Raw genomic sequence first — 21,927 nt, 5'->3', positions numbered from 1 at the left:
AGAATTAGTTGCTTCTTTCTTTGACTCAACTTAGTTAAGTGATATATTCTAGGAAGGTAGTTGAGTAGTATAGTGTTTTTAGGAAGTTTGTTAGTAGTGTTGCCCTGTATTTTTGGTTTTCTGTTATTGTAATCATCTATAAATTCAATAGCAAATAAAACATATAATGTGCTTGTGTTCAACACCTTCTAATCTTTGTCGTAACTTCTCATTTTTGGAAATCAATGCTGCTACCAACGACTTTGACAACGATCTAGTCTTGGGTGGTGGTGGTTTTGGTAAGGTTTACAAGGGTGAAATTGATGGTGGGATGACTAAAGTTGCTATTAAAAGTAGATACCCATTTTCTAAGCAGGGGATTCATGAGTTTCTGATAGAGATTAAAATGTTTTCGAAACTACGACATCGTCACCTTGTTTCACTAATTGGGTATTGCGAAGAGAATTGTGAAATGATCCTTGTGTACGATTACATGGTTCATGGAACCCTTCACAAGCACCTCTATAAGACCATCCATAATAAGTAGGGGTGCCTCTTGGATCGATTCAAACAGAGAACCGAACCAAACCAAACCAAGTCAATTCGGATTGGTTTGGTTTCTCGCTTTTAAGGTCATCGATTCGATTCTAGGTTGCTTTTTCAAAAAATCGATTGATTCAGTTCGATTCTCGGTTCAGGGTAATCCTAGAACTGAACCACATCCTTATATATTATATAATATTGGTATAGTTACATTTATTTAAAAAATAAATATAAGAAGAATGAAAGAGAATCTATAACTCTTTCTTTCCCATATATACTTTGGTGAACCCTAGCCGTCGAACCTCAACCTTCGTCACTCATCACCCCTCACCACTACTACTGCCTCGTCGAAAAAAATGAAGAGGTACTCTCTCTCTCTCAACTTGATAGCTTTATGTTAAAACCCTAACCTCAATCAAACACCCATCTCTCCCTCAATATCTTTCAAGAAAGAAACAAAGATCAAATCCCACCAATCTCACAAGAAAACTTCAACAAAAAACCAACAATAGCGTCCCTTTCTCATCTTCGCTTCAAAAAAATTGAGTCCCTAGCTCTCACTCTCCTCAAATCTGAAAAAAAAAAACTCATGTTGGATTGAGTTTTTCGAAGCTACTTAAAGGGCTGTGGTGTTATATTACTGAGGTGGTAATCTAGTTGATCAAAACTACCCTTAAAAATGGGGGTTAATGTGGTGGTGGTGTAGTAGTTGGGTTTGTAGAAATGGGGTTGAAATGAATGTGTGGATTCATGTGTTGCTATTGTTGTGGCTGGATTTGTAGAAATGAGGGTTGCAATGTATGTGTGATGGGGTTATATGTTTAGAGAACCGAGAATTGAATCGAACCGAACCAAACTATGGTCGGTTTGGGTTGGTTCGATTCTAGGGGGTTGTTGGTTCAGTTCTGATTCCAGATTTGTAGATCCGATCAAGTTCGGATCGATTTCAAATTTGCTCCCAACCCGAACCAAACCAAACCATGTGCACCTCTAATAATAAGCCACCCCTCCCATGGAACCAAAGGCTTCAAATCTACATTGGGGCTGCACATGGCTTACACTACCTCCATACGGATGCCAATCACATTATCATCGATCGAAACGTGAAAACAACAAACATTAGATCACACCCATATCAATACTGTTGTGAAAGGTAGTTTTTTCATTGCATGGCTAATGCCCGGAATAGGAACAATCGCATCACAAGAATAAATGTGAATGGGGAGTGGTTAGAGGGGGAAGAGGCAGCTGCTAAAGGGGTTGTAGATTTCTACACGAAGTTGTATACCGATGATATCCTTATCAAACCAAAACCAGAATTGTTGCAGTTTAATAGAGTTTCTGATCTTCAACGTGATTGACTGGAAAGACCCGTGGAAAAAGATGAGATTTGGGATATTATTTCAAGCATGAAGAATGATAAAGCTCCTGGGCCGGATGGTTTTCCTGTGGAATTTTATAAAATTTGTTGGGAAATTATCAAGGGTGATTTTATCGCTGTAATAGAGGAATTCTTCAGAGATGGAGTGCTTGACATCAGCTCCAATTGTACATTCATTGCTTTAATTCCAAAGGAGGAACCGAAGATGTTAAAAATTTGAGACCTATCAGCTTGGTGAATACTAGTTACAAAATTATCACGAACCTCCTTGTTACAAGACTGAAAGGTGTCATACAAGGGTTCATAGAGAGTAATCAGAGTGCATTCATCAAAGGGAGGCAAATTCTGGATGGGGTTTTAATAACAAATGAGTGTATTGATTCTAGAGTGAGATCTGGTAAAGTGGGGGTTGGTTTGTAAGGTGTATCTTGAAAAGGCCTATGATCACATCAACTGGCAATTCTTAGAATACATGCTGGGTAGAATGGGATTTGGTTAGAAATGGATCTCTTGGGTTATGGCGTGCATTTCATCCCCGTCCTTCTCGATTTTGGTGAATGGGACACCCCATGATTTTTTTAAGAGCACAAGAGGTCTCAGGCAAGGGGATCCCCTTTCTCCCTTTTTGTTTATCATTGTGGCAGAAACACTTGGGAAGATGATGGAGAGAGGGGTGGCAAATGGTTATTTCTCGAGGTTCAAAGTAAGAGAAGGCACTTTTTCTATTTCGCACCTTCAATTCGCAGATGATACACTAGTCTTCTTAGATGATTCTATAGATCAAACAAGGAGATTAGGTGGTTTATTATGTTGTTTTGAAGCGGTGTCAGGCATCCAGGTAAACATGAAGAAAATCAAGATATTTCAGGTGGATATGGTTAGATGCGTCACTTTTCTTGCAGCTTCGTTGGGATGGAAGGTTGGTAGACTACCTTCTTCTTATTTGGGGATTCCGTTGGGGACCCCATATAGGAGGGTGGCAGTTTGGGATCCGATAATAGAAAGAATCGAAAGGAAACTAGCAACGTGGCAAGCTAACTATCTCTCCAAAGGGGGTAAATTGACTTTGATTAAAAGTGTGCTATCTAGTATCCTAGTCTATTTTCTCTCTGTACTCTCGATGCCCCGAAGTGTGGAATTAAAACTAGATAAGATTCTTCGTAATTTCCTATGGCATGACAAAAAAGGGAGTAGAAAACATCATTTAGTCAATTGGAAACAAGTGTGCCCAGATAAAAAACACGGCGATCTCGGTATTAGGAGAGTCGGGACAATGAACACAGCTTTGAAGGGGAAGTGGCTTTGGAAGTTTGGGACTGATGTGAATAGTTTGTGGAGACAAGTTGTAGAGAGCAAGTACGGCTCAAATCAAACAGGATGGGAAAGTAAGCCAGTTAGAGTTAGACATTCTCATGGATGCGGGATGTGGAAAGCCATCATGAAGATCATTCCATTATTCAAGATGAGAATTAAGTTCAAAGTGGGTCAAGGCAACCGGGTAAGATTCTGGGAAGATATCTGGTGTGGCAACTATCCCCTTATGGAGGTATTTCCAACTCTATACTCCATATCCTCAAAAAAAGGACTCCCAATCACATCTTACCGATATTTGATAGAGGAAGAATGGGCATGGGACTTTGGCTTTGGGAGAGGCATCGATGAATTGGACATTGAAGAAGTTGGTAGATTAATTGATGACGCTTCATGCATCGAATTGAGTACGGGCAGAGAAGATGAGAGAGTGTGGACGGCTAGTAAGGATGGTAGATTCTCGGTTCGGTCCTTCTATCACTCTTTGTGCAACAATGGAGCTACCTCATTTCCTTATGTCTCAATTTGGGGGCCGAAAGTGCTAAGTAAAATTGCTTTCTTCACATGGACGACATCTTTAGGAAGGATTCAAACAGTGGACTTTTTGATGCGGCGTGGTTTGTATGGGGTGAGTTGTTGTGTGCTTTGTATGAATAATGGAGAATCATCGGATCATCTTCTCCTTCATTGTAAGTTTGCACATGGTATTTGGGCTCACTTCTTTAAGCTTTATGGAGTACTAACTTGCCTACCTAGAACGGTAAAGGATCTATTCACTTGTTGGTCGACAATTGGTTTCTCATTTGGTGGTTCGATAAGGTTGTTGTGGAGTATTATACCATTCGCAATTTGTTGGGGGGTATGGCTCGAGAGAAATAGGCGCATTTATGAAGGGAAACAGAAAGATTGTACAGATACGATTATATCTATTTTGGGTCTTATTTTTTGTTGGTCCAAAGTCTATAACAAGTTTAGAGGGATTTTCTTCGAGGATTTTCTTTGTAATTGGGATGGGATTCTGTGTATTTCACGTGAGTAGCATCTTATTTGTAAGGTTTTGCTAGGCTGGTCACCTCGACTGGCCTAGTATTTTTTTGAATGAAATGCTATTTATCAAAAAAAAAAAAAAAGTTATCTAAGACATGGACTTCATTAGATCACACCCATATCAATACTGTTGTGAAAGGTAGTTTCCGTTATTTAGATCCTGAGTACTGCATGAAGCATCACTTGACAGAGAAATCCAATGTGTACTCATTTGGTGTTGTACTATTTGAGGTTCTCGGTGCACTGCCTGTGTTGAATGCAACTCTTACAGAGGAACAAGTGACCTTAGCAGCTTGGGCCTTATGTTGCCACAAGAATGGTGTCCTTGAGCAGATCGTTGACCCATACCTAAAAGGGAAGATTGCTTCAAAGCACTTAAAAGAAGTTTGCGAAGACCACTGAGAAGTGTGTTGCCAATAAGGGGATTGATTGACCACCAATGGGTGACATGCTATGGAACCTTGAGTTTGCATTGAAGCTGCAAGAGGAGAGAGTATGGAAGACGGTGGTGGGGCACATAACGATGTGGATGGTGTACATTTAGGAGACCTCCAACCAGGGCGGGCTGGCTCGAACTCAACCCGATAGATGGGTGAGCCTGGGTCAAGTTATGTGAAAAATGAGTTGAGCTCAGGTTGAGGATGCCAGCAATGAGACTCAACCGGATGCCATATACTAATATATAAATATTTTTATATTAATTATAAATTTTTAACTTAATTTTTTATTATGTCTGGTAGACAATTAGTTAATGATAGCGATAAAGTGTATGCCTTATAATAATTTGCAATATATGCTATGAGATACACAATAGCATTGATATGTTGAATCTTATGCAAATTATTATAATGCATACACCTTATCTCTATCACTTAATATTAATGTGAACTTTGGTTTCGTATGGTTTGGCTAAATACTCTCCTAATGATGGATTTGAAGGTTTTATCCCAGTTTATTTACTAATAGTTTTGTTTTTTATTTTGTATATCTTTTTTTCATTTTTTTAAATATTAAATTCATTTGCGAATCAAAATGAAATTATAGTTACTCAACAAGTCCAACCCGACCACTCAAAATTACCTAAACTTGGGCTCACCTGAACTCAACCGATTTTATAATATCAAGCTTGGGTTAGTGAGCTTAGGCTCAATGGTCGGATTGAGTTGAGCTTAAGTTGAGGGTTCTGTTATTTGGGTTGAGCCTGGGTTTACCCTCCAACCCGCCCAGTTGCAGCCCTAGCTGAACCCCTTTCACAGCCAAATATGAAGAATTACTCAGATGCGTGCATTTTATTATTGGGCCTGTCCTGGTTAAGCCCGTTTCATTATAGGGCCTGTTTCAATTTTGGATTTAAGCCCATTGGGTAGCTCCGGCCCGCTACAGTGTGTAAAAGCATACCAAATAATTTCTCTAGTGACAAATATGGAGGAAATAATTAATTAGCTCCGTCCATTAAATTATTGGTCTGGGCCGGGTTAACTCGTTTCAGTAAAGGGCCTATATGGATTTGAATATAAGCCCATTGGGTAGCCCGGCCCGCTACTGTATTAAAAGCATACCTATTTCTTGTAAATGACTTAACATGCCCTTGAAATTTTACTGTTCGAGTAGGGGTGGCAATCTCAACACGACCTGCGAACATGACTCAAAATGACACGAAATTAGTGGATATGGATCAAGCTTAATTGGGTTTGAGTCATAATAGTGTCAACTAATCTAACACGATTATTAAATGGGTTGGGTTTGTGTTCTGGGCATCAACCCAACTAACCAGTTTAGACACTTTTAGTTATTTTGTCATTAATGTGTAATTTTAAATATATCAATAATTATTGTAAAAAAATTTGAATTACTCATTTTTTTTTAAATTTCCTAGACTTTTTCATAATGTATTTTTTTTATATCAAATTCTATAAAATATAAATGGTGTCTTAAGATATTTTTAAATTAATAAATGGTTAAGCTTTATTTTGAAAAATAAAAAACACTTTTCTTAAAAAGTTATTTATTTATATTTATATTTTTTACTCTATCTTTTCATTAAAATCTAGAGGTATGTAGTGTTTGATTACTAATATTGGTGAAATAACCCTCAATAAGATTTAAGATCTTTCCAAAGCTATTACGTCCCTATGATAATGAAATACGCTTTGCTTAACGAATAATAATAATATTGAAAAATATTTTTCTTATTAAGTTAGTAAAGAAAGTTTTCTGACCACATTACCTTATGGCATCCAAAAACATGGTCTCATGCCACATGGTAGAAAAGACAAAATTCTAAAAACTTTGAAAAAAAAAATTCAAAAAAAAGATACTTTCACTATTGAACTTAGTTTATGGTTGTGTGACTTTAATTTTAATAATGATATTTTATTTTTGTGCAGGATGTGAAACTTATTTTTTTCAATAAAGATTATAATTTTATTAAATAGGTTATATATGGGTTGAATCAGGTATACCTATTTATAAATGGGTTGGGTTTGGATTTAAATTTTTGACATGATTATTAAATGGGTTCGTTTTGAGTTTGATAAATTTTCATAATACCCTTACCTCAACCCGACACTACCACAACCCGACACAACCCATTGCCACCCTTATGGAGTTTGCAATAGTCACATTTAAGGACTGATTTTGTCAAATCCAAAAAGCCCACCATCTATAAATGTTCATTTTTGAGAAAGCCCTGACCAATTCGATAACTTTACTCTTCCATTTTCACTGTATCTTTCAAGTTACTCTCTTTAGTTGACTTTTGAACTTCTCTCAAGCAAAGCTAACACAGCCTAGCTCTTTGTTCTGAAGCAAGAAACTAAGAAAGCCAAAAAAAAAATGGCTATGGTGTGGGTGCCCTTATTAATTCGTGGGGTACTTTTATAATTACCCCTAGCCAAACAAGTGCCTCCTCATTTACAAGTTTTTTACCTAACCTCCAAACTATTTACCCCCATTCTCCTCTCTCCTTAACCCTACATTACCTAATATTTTTTTACATGATTCTCTAGTTGCAGGGTAAGAAATGAAGCATAGTTACAGAATCCAAAACCAGACTACTTTTTTTGTTACCCGGTGCATATACATCATCGAAGGCAACTCCATGGTTTCTTCTACAAATGAGAAGCATAGGGGTTTCCATGACCAAGTCATTTTAATATGAAAATATTAGACAAGAAATATTACCACAATCAATAGTTTAATTTGTCCAATATTTTTTAGGGTTTTTAGAGAGAATTAAGTCCCCGTTTGTGCTCAAATAACATCAAAACCTAATAGATAGGTTCTACATCATAAAATCTTATGTACAAGAACTAATACAAGGTTAATCCGATAAGTATGTAAAATAATACAAGTTGCTTGGAAACTCTTTAAAGGGTTAAAATTATGATTCAAATATCATAATTTTAACCAAGAAAATCATGAAACCCTAACTGATTGAGGATCCAATTCGACATCCAATTTCTTATCGATGGTGCAAGATTAGTCGAGCGAGAAGAGAGAGAGAGAGAGGGAGAGAGAGAGAATCCAAATTTCTAGAGCTTGGAGCAAAACTTAACAAGCTGAGAGGGACTTTAGAGACAAGAGAGGGAAATTTAATTAAATTTTAAAAATCAATCCACAAATTATCAATAGTTTTATAAGAAACGTTGTTGTTTCTTTTCTGTTAGATTTACAAACCACTGTTACCTTTATTTTATATATTTAAAATAAATTAAAATAATTGATCGAGGAATTAGCAACACTTTTTGTGTGTGTGTGGTGTGTGTGTTGGGGGTGGGGGGGTAAAGGAGACTAAAGAAGACATTATTCAGCCACCCACAATGTGAAAAAAGCTCATATTCGACGGTCCAATATCATTAAATTTCGTAAAATTTGACGGAGCATGACGTCAAATTTTTTTATTCGATAAGTCGAAACCATCAAATTAATAGAGGATGGGAGAAATTCGACGGCTATAGGTCATTGAATGTAGGGAACATCACAATTACTACGACCCTAAGCCGTCGAATTTTGATTTCTAAAATTCATGGGCCTTGACCCGTCGAATTTTTCTATAGAATTTTCCAATTTTCACATAATGACGCTATGCACATGACACGTGTCATTAGTTAGATGGTATTAATTTTATGTAGTTATCTGCCACATGTATCGTAGTTAGTAGTTTTGCCTCATGTCTAGGTTAATTTTTCTTATTTTCCACGTGTCTCTCAAAGACTTAGGTGGGTACAATGTAGTTATGACTTTCTATTGTAATCTTGTAAGAAACTATAAACAAGTACACTGTCCTTAGAGGGTCTGATGCAGAGAGACTTTCACTAAGGCCAGTAGTTACCTTCTTTTCCCATCATTTTTCTTTTATTCAAAGGTTTCTCAACCTTTTCATGATAACCTTTGCTCATAGTAAAGGCATTCCGAGATTTCACTGAAACTATTAACCCACGTGTATAGAGGGTATCCTCAAATTTCAAAACTATCCTTATTAGGTTTTGTGTGATTGGCCATCAGGGATTCTATTATGAATCCTAGATTGACTTTTTTAAGGAGCAAAAGATCTCTCTAGTTTGCTTGGAATTTGAAAGTGAGTTAAAGTCTGTACAGACTTGGGATCAAAGGCCCCTAAAAATAAATTTGCTTGAAATTTAAGAGATTTGAAACTAAGAATCGCATTTAATAGATTCAAATACAATGGCCTATCTTATGGAGAATTTTTTAATTTACTCTCGTCATTGTTGTATGTGTAAGGAAAGAAACAACCAAAAATTTTAAAGCCAATATAATTCTGGAGGATCAACACATTAAGAAGGTTGAATTAAAGACTTTGTTATGGTGGTGTTATTCCTCCATTCCACTTTGTCCAAAGTCATGTCTTTTGTTATTAAAAGTGTCTGTATATCCACTTTCTCAAGTTCAATCAATGTTTGTTAGGGTCTTTTGATACTCTTGTTGTTTTAGAATCTTCAACTTGAATATTTATTCTAATTATACTGTAATTGATTTTAGAACCTTGTCGTATGTTGCGTAGAGGTCGAAGATCACTTTTCTTTGGTTGCTTTTATAATTGTTGAATTTGCTTATGGTGGGGTTGTTTTTTTCCCTTTCTAATGGGCAAAGTGATAGATGGTCCCCAAAAATCTGAGTAAGGCTTTGATGATGATGATTTGTTAATTTTGCTGTGATTCACCTTTATATGTCATCTTGAGATGAAAAGAAGTGGGATATGTGCATATATCTTCTCTTTGCACTAGTTTTATGTTCTCACAAACGTCAACCTCGGTTCTATATGGAACGTTTTAATACATGCGAGTGATTTTTTTTGTAATTTATGCTTGATTTTTTTTATTTTTTTTATTTTTTTTATTTTTAAGTGTTATCTCATAGAAAAATGAATAAAGTTCTTAAAACAAACCCACTAGTGGAATTAAATAACACACAAAATAAGAGTGATTTTAGCGCAATTTTTTACAAATCAGGCTGTTTTTTTAATTCTTTGTTGTGTAGGTCCACCAAGAGTTCGGGGAAAAGTTCTTGAGTCAGTGCGTTGGAAGGTACTGCTTGGGAATTTGTGGACAGATCCATAACTCCACTGGTAAAAAGAAACCCAAAAATATCCTTATAATCATCACTACAACGGAAATAAATATCAGTCTACTCTCCTAGTGGTACATAAATTACAGCAGACATAATCAAACATACTATACATCATAATAGCACAGTATAAAGCGTATGAAAAACTAATTTTGATTACCTGATTAAAGCCAAACTTCAAATTAAATTCCTGCAATTGGGTGATAATCGCTCCCAATATCACCGTCCGTCCTTGTTCATGATCTCCGAGAACACACTATTAGGTGTCAATCCATTGGAATCTTGGCTACCGATGCTCAGACCCCCAATGGTCATACTCATAGTACTGCCCCTCGAGTCAGCTACATTGCCATGCAAATCCAACAACGCGTCTGAATCCTTCTTTCCTCCATACCCGCCAGTGAATGGGGTTTCCTCAGTGTCCACATTGTTTTGTGCCTCATCACTGTCTTCCACACATTCTTGCAGCTGTAAAGCAAACTCAAGGCTCCATAACACATCACCCATTGATGGTCGATCGATCCCCTTATCTGCCACACACTTCTCAGCAGTCTCAACAAACTTCTTAAAGCACTCTGAAGCAATCTTTCCTTTCAGGTATGGGTCAATGATCTGATCAAGGACACCATTCTTGTGGCAACGTAAGGCCCAATCCACTAAGCTCACTTGTTCCTTTGCCAAATTTTTATACAACACAGGACGTGCACAGAGAACTTCAAATAGTACAACACCAAATGAGTACACATCGGATTTCTCTGTCAATTGTTGCCTCATGTAATACTCTGGATCTAAATAACCGAAACTACCTTTCACAACAGTACTAACATGGCTTTGATCCAATGAAGTCCACATCTTAGATAACCCGAAATCAGAAACCTTTGCCACCCATTTTTCATCCAAGAGGATGTTTGTTGTCTTCACGTCTCGGTGGATGATAATGTGTTTGCCACCCGTATGGAGGTAGTGTAAGCCACGTGCAGCCCCAATGCAGATTTCAAGCCTTTGCTTCCATGGGAGGGGTGGCTTATGGGTCTTATAGAGGTGCTCGCGAAGGGTTCCATGAGCCATGTAATCGTACACAAGGATCATTTCAGAATTCTCTTCGCAATAGCCAATCAGTGAGACAAGGTGACGATGTCGTAGTTTCGAAAGCATTTTAATCTCTGTCAGAAACTCATGATCCCCTGCTCAGAAAGTGCGTTTCCACGTTTAATAGCAACTTTAGCCGTCCCACCATCGATTTCACCCTTGTAAACCTTACCAAAACCACCACCACCCAAGAGTAGATCGTCATCAAAGTCGTTGGTGGCAGCCTTGATCTCCAAAAATGAGAAGTTACGGCAAAGATTAGAAGGGAGTGACGAGGCATAACTTCCTGTGGTGCTTGTCTTTGGAGAATATGAATTCCCAAACAGAGAAATAGGGAGCCACCCATGCGTCCCAGCACTGGAACTCGAGTCCTTTCTCTGCCTCCGGCATCGTGACAGTAGAAACACAATGAGGCAAATAAGAAAAACAGCAGCAATGCCACCTACAACCCCTCCTGCAATTATTGCAGCCCGATTCTTCAAGTTCCTAGAATTGGAAGGTTTTGTTGAAGGCAAGCTGACCTGTTTCGGAGCAGGAATTGGATTAGGCCCAGCAAGGTATCCATTACTATCATTTACTTTAAAAATCTCGAGTCCGTTTAGGATCGCGTCATAATATTCGGGCTTCTTTGACGTACTAGGATGTAATGCAAGCCATAGTTCCTGCTGGCCTTTCCCCTGGGGAACGAGCACAACGTAATCTCTATACACTGGAATTCCATTCCCTCCTGTCCAGCCAGCTACATCTGCTTCATCATCAGCAGTTTGATTATTGATGAAGATCTCAAAAACCCTTTGAAAGGGCCTGGTTACATCCTGTTCAACCTCACAGAAATGGAGCCTAACCAAGTAGAAAAACCCTGGGTCAATTTGGAAAACCCATGTCAGATTGTAATTCTGGTTTACAGCTGCGCTTGTTCCCATTGATCGAGCGGTTGCATAGATGTCCGTCGGTGCAACATAGGCAGGCATGCTTTGAGGATACTTGATTTTGAGATTCGAATTAGCGTAAGGTGTCACACCAGTCGCAGCAGAAAAGATGTATTGTAAATCATTATCCCATGATCGAAACATGCCAGTATCCCCTGAAGGTGATATAGTGTTTCCACCAACATTCAGTCGGATGATATTCTCAAGGGCGGTACTATTATCAATGTAGAATGGACTGGATTGGCCTACAATAAACACCTTTCCATCTGCAGTGTTGTAGATATCGGGCATCGAAACAATCTCAATCCCATTAACAAAAGCATATGTATTGGACGTACTCGAAGATGGTTTGAACGTAATGTTCAATTTTCCATTCTGTACATTGACAGAAAATTCCTTGATGATGGAGGCAGAGTTCAGAGCTTCGGTAGTTTGGGAGACGTTGAAGTTGCTAAGTAGAGTGTAGGGATCAGAGGATACGGAGAAGACTGCATTAGAGGGATTGAGATTCGCATAAATAGAAGGGTAGAAATAGAGACGGACAAATTTTCGGCCTGGTACAACTGGAAAACTGTAGGTGAATACGGAGTGGAAGATACGTGCGGTCATGTAAGGGATTTGTGTGACAGACGAGTCTTGAGAAGAAGCGGGAGATGTTAATGAATTATCTACAGAAGGTAAGAACTTGGACCCAATATCAGTGAACCATAACTCGGAATCTTTTGTGCCTGCAGGTCCCCCACAGTTAAGGAAGATTTTGTCGGTTGGACTGTACGATGCACTGTTAGCAGCGGAGATTAGATGGAGAACAAAGAAACGTAGATATAGAGAGATGAAAATGGGTACAAGATGATTATTCTTGGAGTTCTTCATGGAGAAAAAAGACAGATGGAAACGAATCTCAATCGAATTTCAACTTCAAATAACCTAAATTCTAGTAGATGAACGATGTGCACTGAATCAGTTCAGTTTTATGAGGAAATTTAATTCCTTGAGGCGAAATTTTTCCTGGAAATCAATCAGAATACTAGAACTAGATTTTTAACAGAATAGCTATCCATCTTGGCCTTTAAACCATTCCCTATAAATAAATAAAAAAGATCAAAATTATAGAAAAGAGAATCAGATTCCAAAATAATTAACACACAATTCAGAAGCACTTTCAATATTAAATGCAAACTATTTTCACTAAAAGCATAAAGATCATATGAGATGTGCTGAAAAGTTCCTTATATCAAACAGAGTTCGACATGAAATCGAAAGAAAAAAAAATGATCAAAAATAATTTTCCAATCGACAACAGCTTGTACAAGCTCGAAAGAAGATCCGAAGAGAAAATACTTTCAAACGAACTTATGTCGGTCAAAATTCAGTCGAGAATGATACAAGAAAAAACTCCAAACTTCTAAGATTGATCTGAGTTAGTAAAAATTTGAAAGAACACTTATTTCAACATGAAATTGAATTATTTTTTTTTTAAATGATCAAAAATAACTTTAAAGTTCATGAAAAACTATAGGAGCTCGAGATGAAAATACCTTATACCAGTAAAGAATCTGATCATAAATGCCTGATCGATCCAGATTGTGAGAGATTAGAGTTTGATCTCCGAAATCGTGCAAGAAACTGAAACGAAGAACAAATATTTATAAATAATTTCTAAACCAAGAAAACGACTCTTTTATTTACTGAATTACTATTACTTAAGAGTGGGAAGCAGAGCACTCAGAAGTAAGCACCACACGCTAACATCACGCGTTTCTCGTTAAAGTACAAATCATGCTGATTCATGCAGTTTCCATTAGTCAACTCGGCTGAGTCGGAAAGTTTTTGAAAGGCACAGTAACGACCGAGTCCATTTAGACACATGGTTCACCAAAACATTAAAATTCAGTTTGATTGATGCATTGTAGTCAAATTTTAGCATTTTTTTTTTTTACCATTATTAATAATTTTTCCTTAATTATATATTCTTATTTTTTTTTTATTTTTTTTTAAAACGTTAAGTGTAACTGCAGTAGGTTTCCGAGTTGGTTTGGCATGCATAACGAGTTGATTCGGCGTGTTAGCTCCTAAAGGTTGGTTTTTGACGATTTTCAAGGCAGAGTTACCTCGAAATCGAACCGAATCAAGTTGAATCGATGGACATTAATGGTTAAATCTTGAGGTACAATCTGGAGGTCACTTCAGCATTATTGTTAAATAAAACAATTACATGGACCCCACAGAAATAATGTCCACAAATTATTTATCTTCCTCTAAGATATCTATCGTATCGTTTATTGTTAGTGGTGGGCCTAGTGACAGAAGACTTTGACTTTGACTTCAGTTGACATACACGTCTTCGATCGATAGGAAATTTACTAAAACTTTGACTAAGAGACTTACGTGGGCCCACTAAATAGCCATAGAGTGCAGAACCACGTAAGCCGATATGTCATCAAAGAAATTCGAGTTTGATGCGAACTCCTCGCACCCAAAAGCTATGTGAAGAGCACAAATTCATTGAATTTCTTAAAAATAATAATAAACTGGTAGAAAAACATACTAAAATAGACTACACAGAACCATAATTTTTTTTCTAATGTATCTCGAGGAATAAAGTCTATGATACACAAGAAAAAAATTATGATTCCGTGTTTTAGAATTTGTGGGTTTTTTTTTTTCTCAGCAATTACTTCATTTTCTCTGGGGTGTTTTTCTTTTCAAGTTTATTAATTAATGTCTGCATTCCACTTCATTTGATTATGTTTGAGTATCATTTTTATTTTACTAATGTTGGGGTGGCATTGGATTTACTGCAATTACTCACATTTCTCAGGCGCACATATAACTATAGATATCTTTTTAATCTTATCTCAAAGAAACATATCTATGGTTATGTGCCTATCCCACATTACAAATGTGAGAATCACAATAAATCTCAATGCCACCCAGCACCATTTCTTGAGAGTTGATTTGACATATTTTTGTATCCACTAATTACATAAGTTGGATCTTTTGATGACTTATGTACACAAACATTCAATTGATTAGTGAGGTATAATTATAAAATTTGGTGATTTTTTATTTTATTTTATTATAGCATAGGGTATCCTTCACATGCATCTCTATCCCACAAAAGTTTTTCAACTTGAAAAAAAGTTAAGTTTAGAGACCATTAGATTTTGAAACACAATCCGAAGGAGCAAACCTGAGCGAGTTGGAGGTAGACCCAAGCTCAACTCAGTGGTAGAGTCCTCAACTCATGTTCAACTCAACCCACACATTGAGCATGAGTTCATTAACCTAAGCTCAAGCCTAGCTTGAGCTTTTAAACTTGAGTTGAGATCTGATTGTCCAAGTTAGGTAGATCTGGATTCATTGGCCACCCGCAGGGATTTATCCTTGTTTTCTTGATATATGTGATTTTGTGGGGTATTAAATGTATTCGAGGGATTTGGGCGAGATATGATATTCTAAGAGGCTAGTTGCCTCATCCTTGCTAGTCGGGCCTACCAGTCCAAAACCCCCATCATATAATAAAAAAATATGTTACACAAGAAATAAAATTTTAAATCTTAAACAAAAATAATAATTAAAAATAATTAAGAATATATAATTAAGGACAAACTATTAAAAGAGAGTTAAATATTTTAATATTTACAAAAAAGAATTTATTTCTAAAAAAATTACTAAAAACGAATTAAGTCGTTAGACAGTCTAGCGTTTTAGTACTCATTGGACTATCCAGCATTTTAAATGTAACTATAAAAGCACCACACGAATTAATAAGGGAATCCCACACCATAGCCAAATTGTTTTGTCTTATAAAAGTTTTGGAATGAGTTGATTTTTTGTAAGGATGATCTCTATGATGAGGAGATCATCCTCACAAAAAATCAGCTTATTCTGAAACTTATAACCCCATCAAAACTAATTTATAAAAATGGACAATTTATGGTTCTTGAACTTTTTTGATGGGGTTAGAAGTTTAGTAATGGATTGATTTTTGGTGACGATGATCTCCTCGTCACTCACCAAAAATTAACTTGATGGGGTTAGAAGTTTAATAGTTTTTCTTATAATTAATATAAAAGTATCTATATATTATTATATAGCCTTGGTTTCGAGTTGAGCTTGGTTTCCCGAACCCTCAACCTGAGCTTAATCTGAAATAAGGTTGGGTTGAATTATTCTAACTCAAGCTCTTCTCATGTTCTGCATACCTCAACCAAGGCTTGTCCATCAATCTGGTTGAACTCGGGCAAGGCCGCCCAAGTTGCAACCCTACCACTAGTTTTGCCACTAGGCTAAACCCTTAGGAGTTTGATTTCTAATCATTGATTTGGTTGTATTAGGTACTTAATTCTAACATATGTAAGTCCTTAATTATACTGATTTTTTTTACAAGAAGATATGGTATGAATATCATGTGTGAGCATTTTTGAGAGAGGGGATCATACTTTTTAATATTGATATTGAACCAGCTAATTTAGATATGAATTTACGTTACGTTATTAAAAAAATATAAAAAGGGCCATCAATTGGGCCTACTTGCCTGTGATTGCGAGTCAAGGGCTCAAAAAGTTGCCGAGTTGCTTTGAAACTCAATAGAATCAACAATTTTAAAGCTTGCCTCGGTGATCTTTTCTTGGAAGTGTGGATACGAAATCATATATATTTTAGGTTATTTTTCATTTTTCTGTTGAGGTAGCTTATGATAATTTGCAAAAATATTTGCCCAAGTCATTTGTATTTTTTCTATAATATGGGCTGCCATCTTCCCTTGCTTTGAGTGATTAATCTTATTTTCAGTTCTTCACTCTCAAGTGTTGAGTTTTGAATCTTATAACATGGATGAGAGTTAACCTGTAAACAAAAAGTGTTTGTTGAAAAAATTAAAAAGTTGATATTTCTCTTCCGGAATGGGCTTGGTCTAGGTTTTGTTAGGCCTGATTAAAATGATCCCTTCGGAGCCTGATCCAAGTCCATCATGGGTCAACCCATTGACAACCCCCTAACCTAGACACCAAGGGATGACTGTTTGAAAAGTCATCCCTATTTCGACCTCGAACCTATCCAGGGAACACTGCATGTTTAGTGGTACACTCGATGACGATTACACATCTTTGGGGTTCGTCTAGCATTGTGTAATCCTGAGACATGTGTTGTGCATGAGACGTTTTGTATTCTGTTGACGCTACGTAGAGTTGTGGGGGTGTAATCTTGAGATATATATGTGTGTTGTTGGCACTACCTATAGTTGTGTAATCCCAAGACATATGTGTGATTTCTTATTAGGTAAATTCTCAAATAATTACAAAAGTTTTCAGTATTTCTGAAATGTTGTTAATGTTGACAAAGTCGTCGCATAATGTTGACAATTTGATAACATTTTGTCAACATTAGCAAAATTTCAAAAACATCGAAAACTTTTGTAATTATTTGAGAATTTACCCTTTTTTAATTGGGGAGATTTACATGTTTTAGTAACTCCCAGTCTTATAAATAAAGATATCTAGAACTGTAAAATTAAAGAGAAAAATGTGATTATTCTTGTTATGATCCATGGACGTAGGCCCACTGTCAAACCACATAAATCTTTTTATGTGTTTTTGTCTCTTTGTTGTTTTATTTATTTTACAATATGATATGCCGCTGAGTGGAGGTTACAAACCAATGAAACTCATGAAGCGTATAATTTGTACAAATCTTTCTATTTTCCAATTCCATCTTATACATTTATTTATTCTTAGAAGCATTTACTTGCATATGTTTCTTGAACACCTCCAATAGAGAGAGAATAGTCAATTTTAAAAGAATTTATCATCAATCTCTTTCAGATATATTCAAAATGAAAGACTTGAAGCAATATCTCAATATAAATTTCAAACATAGGCTTCATAAGGCCTAGGATGAACATAAGAAAATTATATTATCAAGAGAAACCTAGGGATATTAGTTATTTTAAGTTGCAATACATGGTTCAAATCAAGAAAGAGATCTGATACTGTGATTGGTGTAAGTTTTCGCATCATCATCACCACCACCATTTTTTGTTTTTTTTGATGGAAGAACAAATGGAGAGGATTGAAAATTAGAATCCAGCTTTGGATCCCCAAACAAGAGCCCAAGAAACTCCATTCTCCCTCCAAATTTAAAGTAATTGTCCAATAAAAAACCAATACCATAAATTCCTTGAAAATGACAAATCAATAAATTAAAAAGCTAAAAACTACAAAAAGAGAAAAACAAAAATCATGAAATTTCATAATATTCTGAACATATTTGAAAATACCCTCTGAGAAAACTAAGATTATTATAATAAAATAAGTTGTTATTAGCAAAGACAACTACTGCTTGTACTATTGGCTTGGATAAGGTTTTCGCTTCTAAAAATTTGAGAATGATACTGTGATTTTGAGTCCTATAGATCTTAACTGTGATCCCATCGCATCTGGTGCGAGTGAACGGAGAGAGACTCGTTGTTCCCTAATCATGATTTAAAAACACCAACAGATCAGAACAAGTGGCCCACAGAACGAATGGTCTAGATTACTCAATCACGGGTAGATAAGCCTCGCTAATATTATGTCCAGCTATCAATCCAGCCCTTCGAATAATCTAGTTGGTAAGGAGTTACATTTAAACAAGAGTTATGAAACCTATCACTTACTCAATTCTGCTCAAATACTTATATATCACTCCCTCCACCTCTACCTCTTCAACACAACCATATCTCGCTGTATCAGCCAATAGGGGAAGACGATTTCGACCATGGCCGATGGATCCAAAGCTGTGTTTTCGGCCCTTAATAAGCTTGGAAGAAAGTGTTGAAATATGGTTCAAAAATCAATTAGGCCTGATCCAAGTGTGTGTATTGTTGGGTCGGTCCAAGGTAATTTGGGTTTGGCTTGTAGCTTATGTAAGTAACTCACTTATATGGTATTTCTAAAAAGGATTTTATTCTTTTGTTGTAAAAAGTTTAACTTTAAATCTAAGTCTTTTCTAGAGAAGAGAATAGAGAAAGAAATGAACTTAAGAGAGGAGAGATTGAGAAATTTGTGAAGATTGAGATCTAAAAGAAGGTGAATCTAAGTGATAAATGGAGCCCTTGGTTTAGAATAGAGAAAGGATCCACTATTTCACCAATTTGGAATCCATCTTCAACGCCTCGTAAAGTTTCATCTTTTTTACACCGTTTTGACTAATTTGATGTACATATAAGGCCCCCATGCTTACACATATTTGCAAGTCATAGCCACAATCAATATAGATGGAACAAGCAGCGTGTCCCAACTCAGGAAAAGAACGGGTAGGTGGGACTCTGGCTAAATGACCACGTTAGCGTGACTGAATGCTGTCAATGCTCGTTTGCAAAACAAACACTAGACTAGACAACATTTCTGATACCTCTTTCACTCTGGATTCATGTCATGAACACGTAAGCTATGCTGAATGCTGCCAATGGACACTAAACACGAAACTCTAATACTTCTATTGTCGTTGCTTCTTTGAATTGGGATTCAGCTCTTCCAAACTATTTCTGCTAGTCAATGAGAAAGAAAACTATTAAAGCAAACACTCTAATTGAAATGACCAATGCGATTGAGGAATTGGTTTTGCTTGATAACAGATTTCTGATGCAAAAAAACCAGCTTTTTGCTCTTATGATGACTAATTACAAGCATCAAAGATCACTTCAATGATTCAATTCATTTATGAGATTCACAGCCATTGAAAAATCCAATTTTATTTTTATTTTTTAAGCAAGGATTTGCATTCTTCTTTGTGAAAACGAAAAGAAAAGGAAAAAAAAAGAGCTGGTGTTAATTTGGGACACGATGATTGAGTGAGTACAGATGTATCGGTTCATGACAATCTAGGTACCTGTCAAAGGTCGAATCTATGCACCTAATCATAGGTTGAATCACAGTTTACAAAAAGAGAGAGAGCTTTCATCTATCTTACAAGTGATCATTAAATGACCAACGCATAATCATAGCATAAAGGATTTCTGTATATTTGATCATAGCAAAATCCCTATCCTTTATACTCTTGATTTACCTAGAACTTGGACATATTTGACTTTAGTATCAAGAACATTGTGTCATAAGGAACACTAAATCATCTCTTCAATGTGACACTTTGCATATCTATTGTCATTTTACTATCACTTTCATCAAACTCTACCTTTCTTCTACGCAGATTGGAGATGTTGTGCTTGTCCAAGATGAGAATGTAATGGAGATGATATTAAAATGATTGGCTTGGATAATTTGGTATGGAATGCTTCTTCCCTGGATATTACTCAATTCTTAAGGAACGTAAGATTGGAAGAACTGCATTTTATTTGCTTAAGTATAAAATTTGTTGGAAAATTATATTGATGAGAATTAGAAAAGAAAATCCAAAATATCATACAAGAAAACATGAGCTCAAACCCTATAAAAGATCTCCTTTAGTCCTTGATTGGAGCAAAAAGCGCCCCCCCCCCCCCCCCCCCCCCGTCTTCTGTCTTAATGGGTAAGCTAGACTTGAACCTATGACCTCAAAGTTGCTTTGCAAAGCGTCAAACCAATTCTGGGGGGTTTGATTGATTGCCTTCCTTTTGGAGAATATACCTGGATCACGAGGAAGTGAGAATTGTACATATTATTTTTAAATTTTTTTGGTTAATTGTATTCTCTCTAAAATGATGTTGACATTTAAAATCCCATCTATTTTGATAGAGTTGTCATCCAAAGACCTCTCTGAGTTAAATGATACGCTTTATCCACCACTTTGATTGCTAAACATAAAAGGATCTCCTCATGGTCCTCCACTTGTCCATTGGATTTTTTTTTTTTTTTGATAAGTGTAATATATTGATGAAAAAAGAAGAAGACAAACAACCATTGGATTTTATTGTAGTTTTCTATTATTTTTGGAAAGAAGCTATGTGTTGTTTGTTAGGTAAGATACAAGGTTGTAACACCAAGCCGGCACAATATTGGAAAGGTGAGTCGAAGTTTTCATGACCATGTCCACACGCATTCTGACGTACACATTATACATGCTAGTAATCTCATTTTTTTCCTTCCCTTGGTGTTTGAAGGTGCGAGGCTATATACTTTTAATATAAATTCCGGGGCCCTGGAATTGCTCGAGCTTGATTCATTTGGGATATCCATTATTCCATCTAGTTTGGTAAGTGGATTACTATTCTCATTGGGGAATGACAAGTAACAGAGTGCCCTGGGAAACAACAAATATCAGTGGCACACTGTCATTTGTTTTAGAAAAAAAAACAAGGAGACCAAACATTTGATTTTTATCACTGAACAATACGATATTGATGAGATGCTTGTATGCATTGATGGAAGGGTCCATGATAACATACTAAAATTATTTTATTTTACTTTAATTTTAGGTGAGCATATATGCTTTGTTTGTTGAGGATGTGATTGAAGTTGCATTTGATACTGTTGTAGTGCATGAAGTGGCAGCCTCTCGTAACTATGCATAGTGCAGCATTAACACCAGGGCTGCATTTCAAAAACGGAAAGGGGTTTTTTTTTGCCACTGAGTTGACTCAATCCACCGAGATGACAATGACTGACCCAGCCCAACGAATCAACTCAGGGTCCGAGTCGACTCGGTCAAACGAGTTGACTCAGAGATCGAGTTGACACAGTCATCGAGTCGACTCAGTTTAGCTAGTTAACTCGGTCAAACGAGTTAACTAGTCACAGAGTCAACTCGGAGGCATAGGCGACTCAGTACAGTGAGTTAACTCGGATAAACGAGTTGACTCAGCACCGAGTTGACCAGACGAGTCCAACTCAATGAGCCGACTCAGACCAGCGAGTCGACTCGGTCAAACGAGTTGCCTCAGCAACCGAGTTGACCCAGTCACAGAGTCAACTCAAACTCAATGAGTCGACTCAGTCCAACGAGTTAACTCGGCCAACCGAGTTGACTCAGCGACCTAGAGTTAACTCAGTCCAGCGAGTTAACTCGGATAAACGAGTTGACTCAACGACCGAGTTGACCCAGTCACGGTGTCAATTCAACTCATTGAGTCGACTCCGTTCCGAG

At 36.7% G+C, this 21,927-nt stretch overlaps 1 protein-coding gene across 1 annotated transcript; it reads right to left on the bottom strand.

The window, feature by feature from the left end:
* Positions 1-9,849: 9,849 nt before the first annotated feature.
* Positions 9,850-13,570, bottom strand: LOC147397056 (receptor-like protein kinase FERONIA). The gene is given in 3 exon segments (XM_086452464.1): positions 9,850-11,028; positions 11,031-12,646; positions 13,404-13,570. Coding segments are annotated over 3 exon segments (2,604 nt in total). The 5' UTR covers positions 13,430-13,570; the 3' UTR covers positions 9,850-10,066.
* Positions 13,571-21,927: the final 8,357 nt, after the last annotated feature.

This window comes from Akebia trifoliata, chromosome 8 (assembly GCF_017979445.1).
Source record: "Akebia trifoliata isolate Shusen 1 chromosome 8, ASM1797944v1, whole genome shotgun sequence".
NCBI lineage: Eukaryota > Viridiplantae > Streptophyta > Magnoliopsida > Ranunculales > Lardizabalaceae > Akebia > Akebia trifoliata.
Note: the sequence above shows the minus strand (reverse complement) of the source record. Positions and strands in the feature narration are given on the sequence as shown.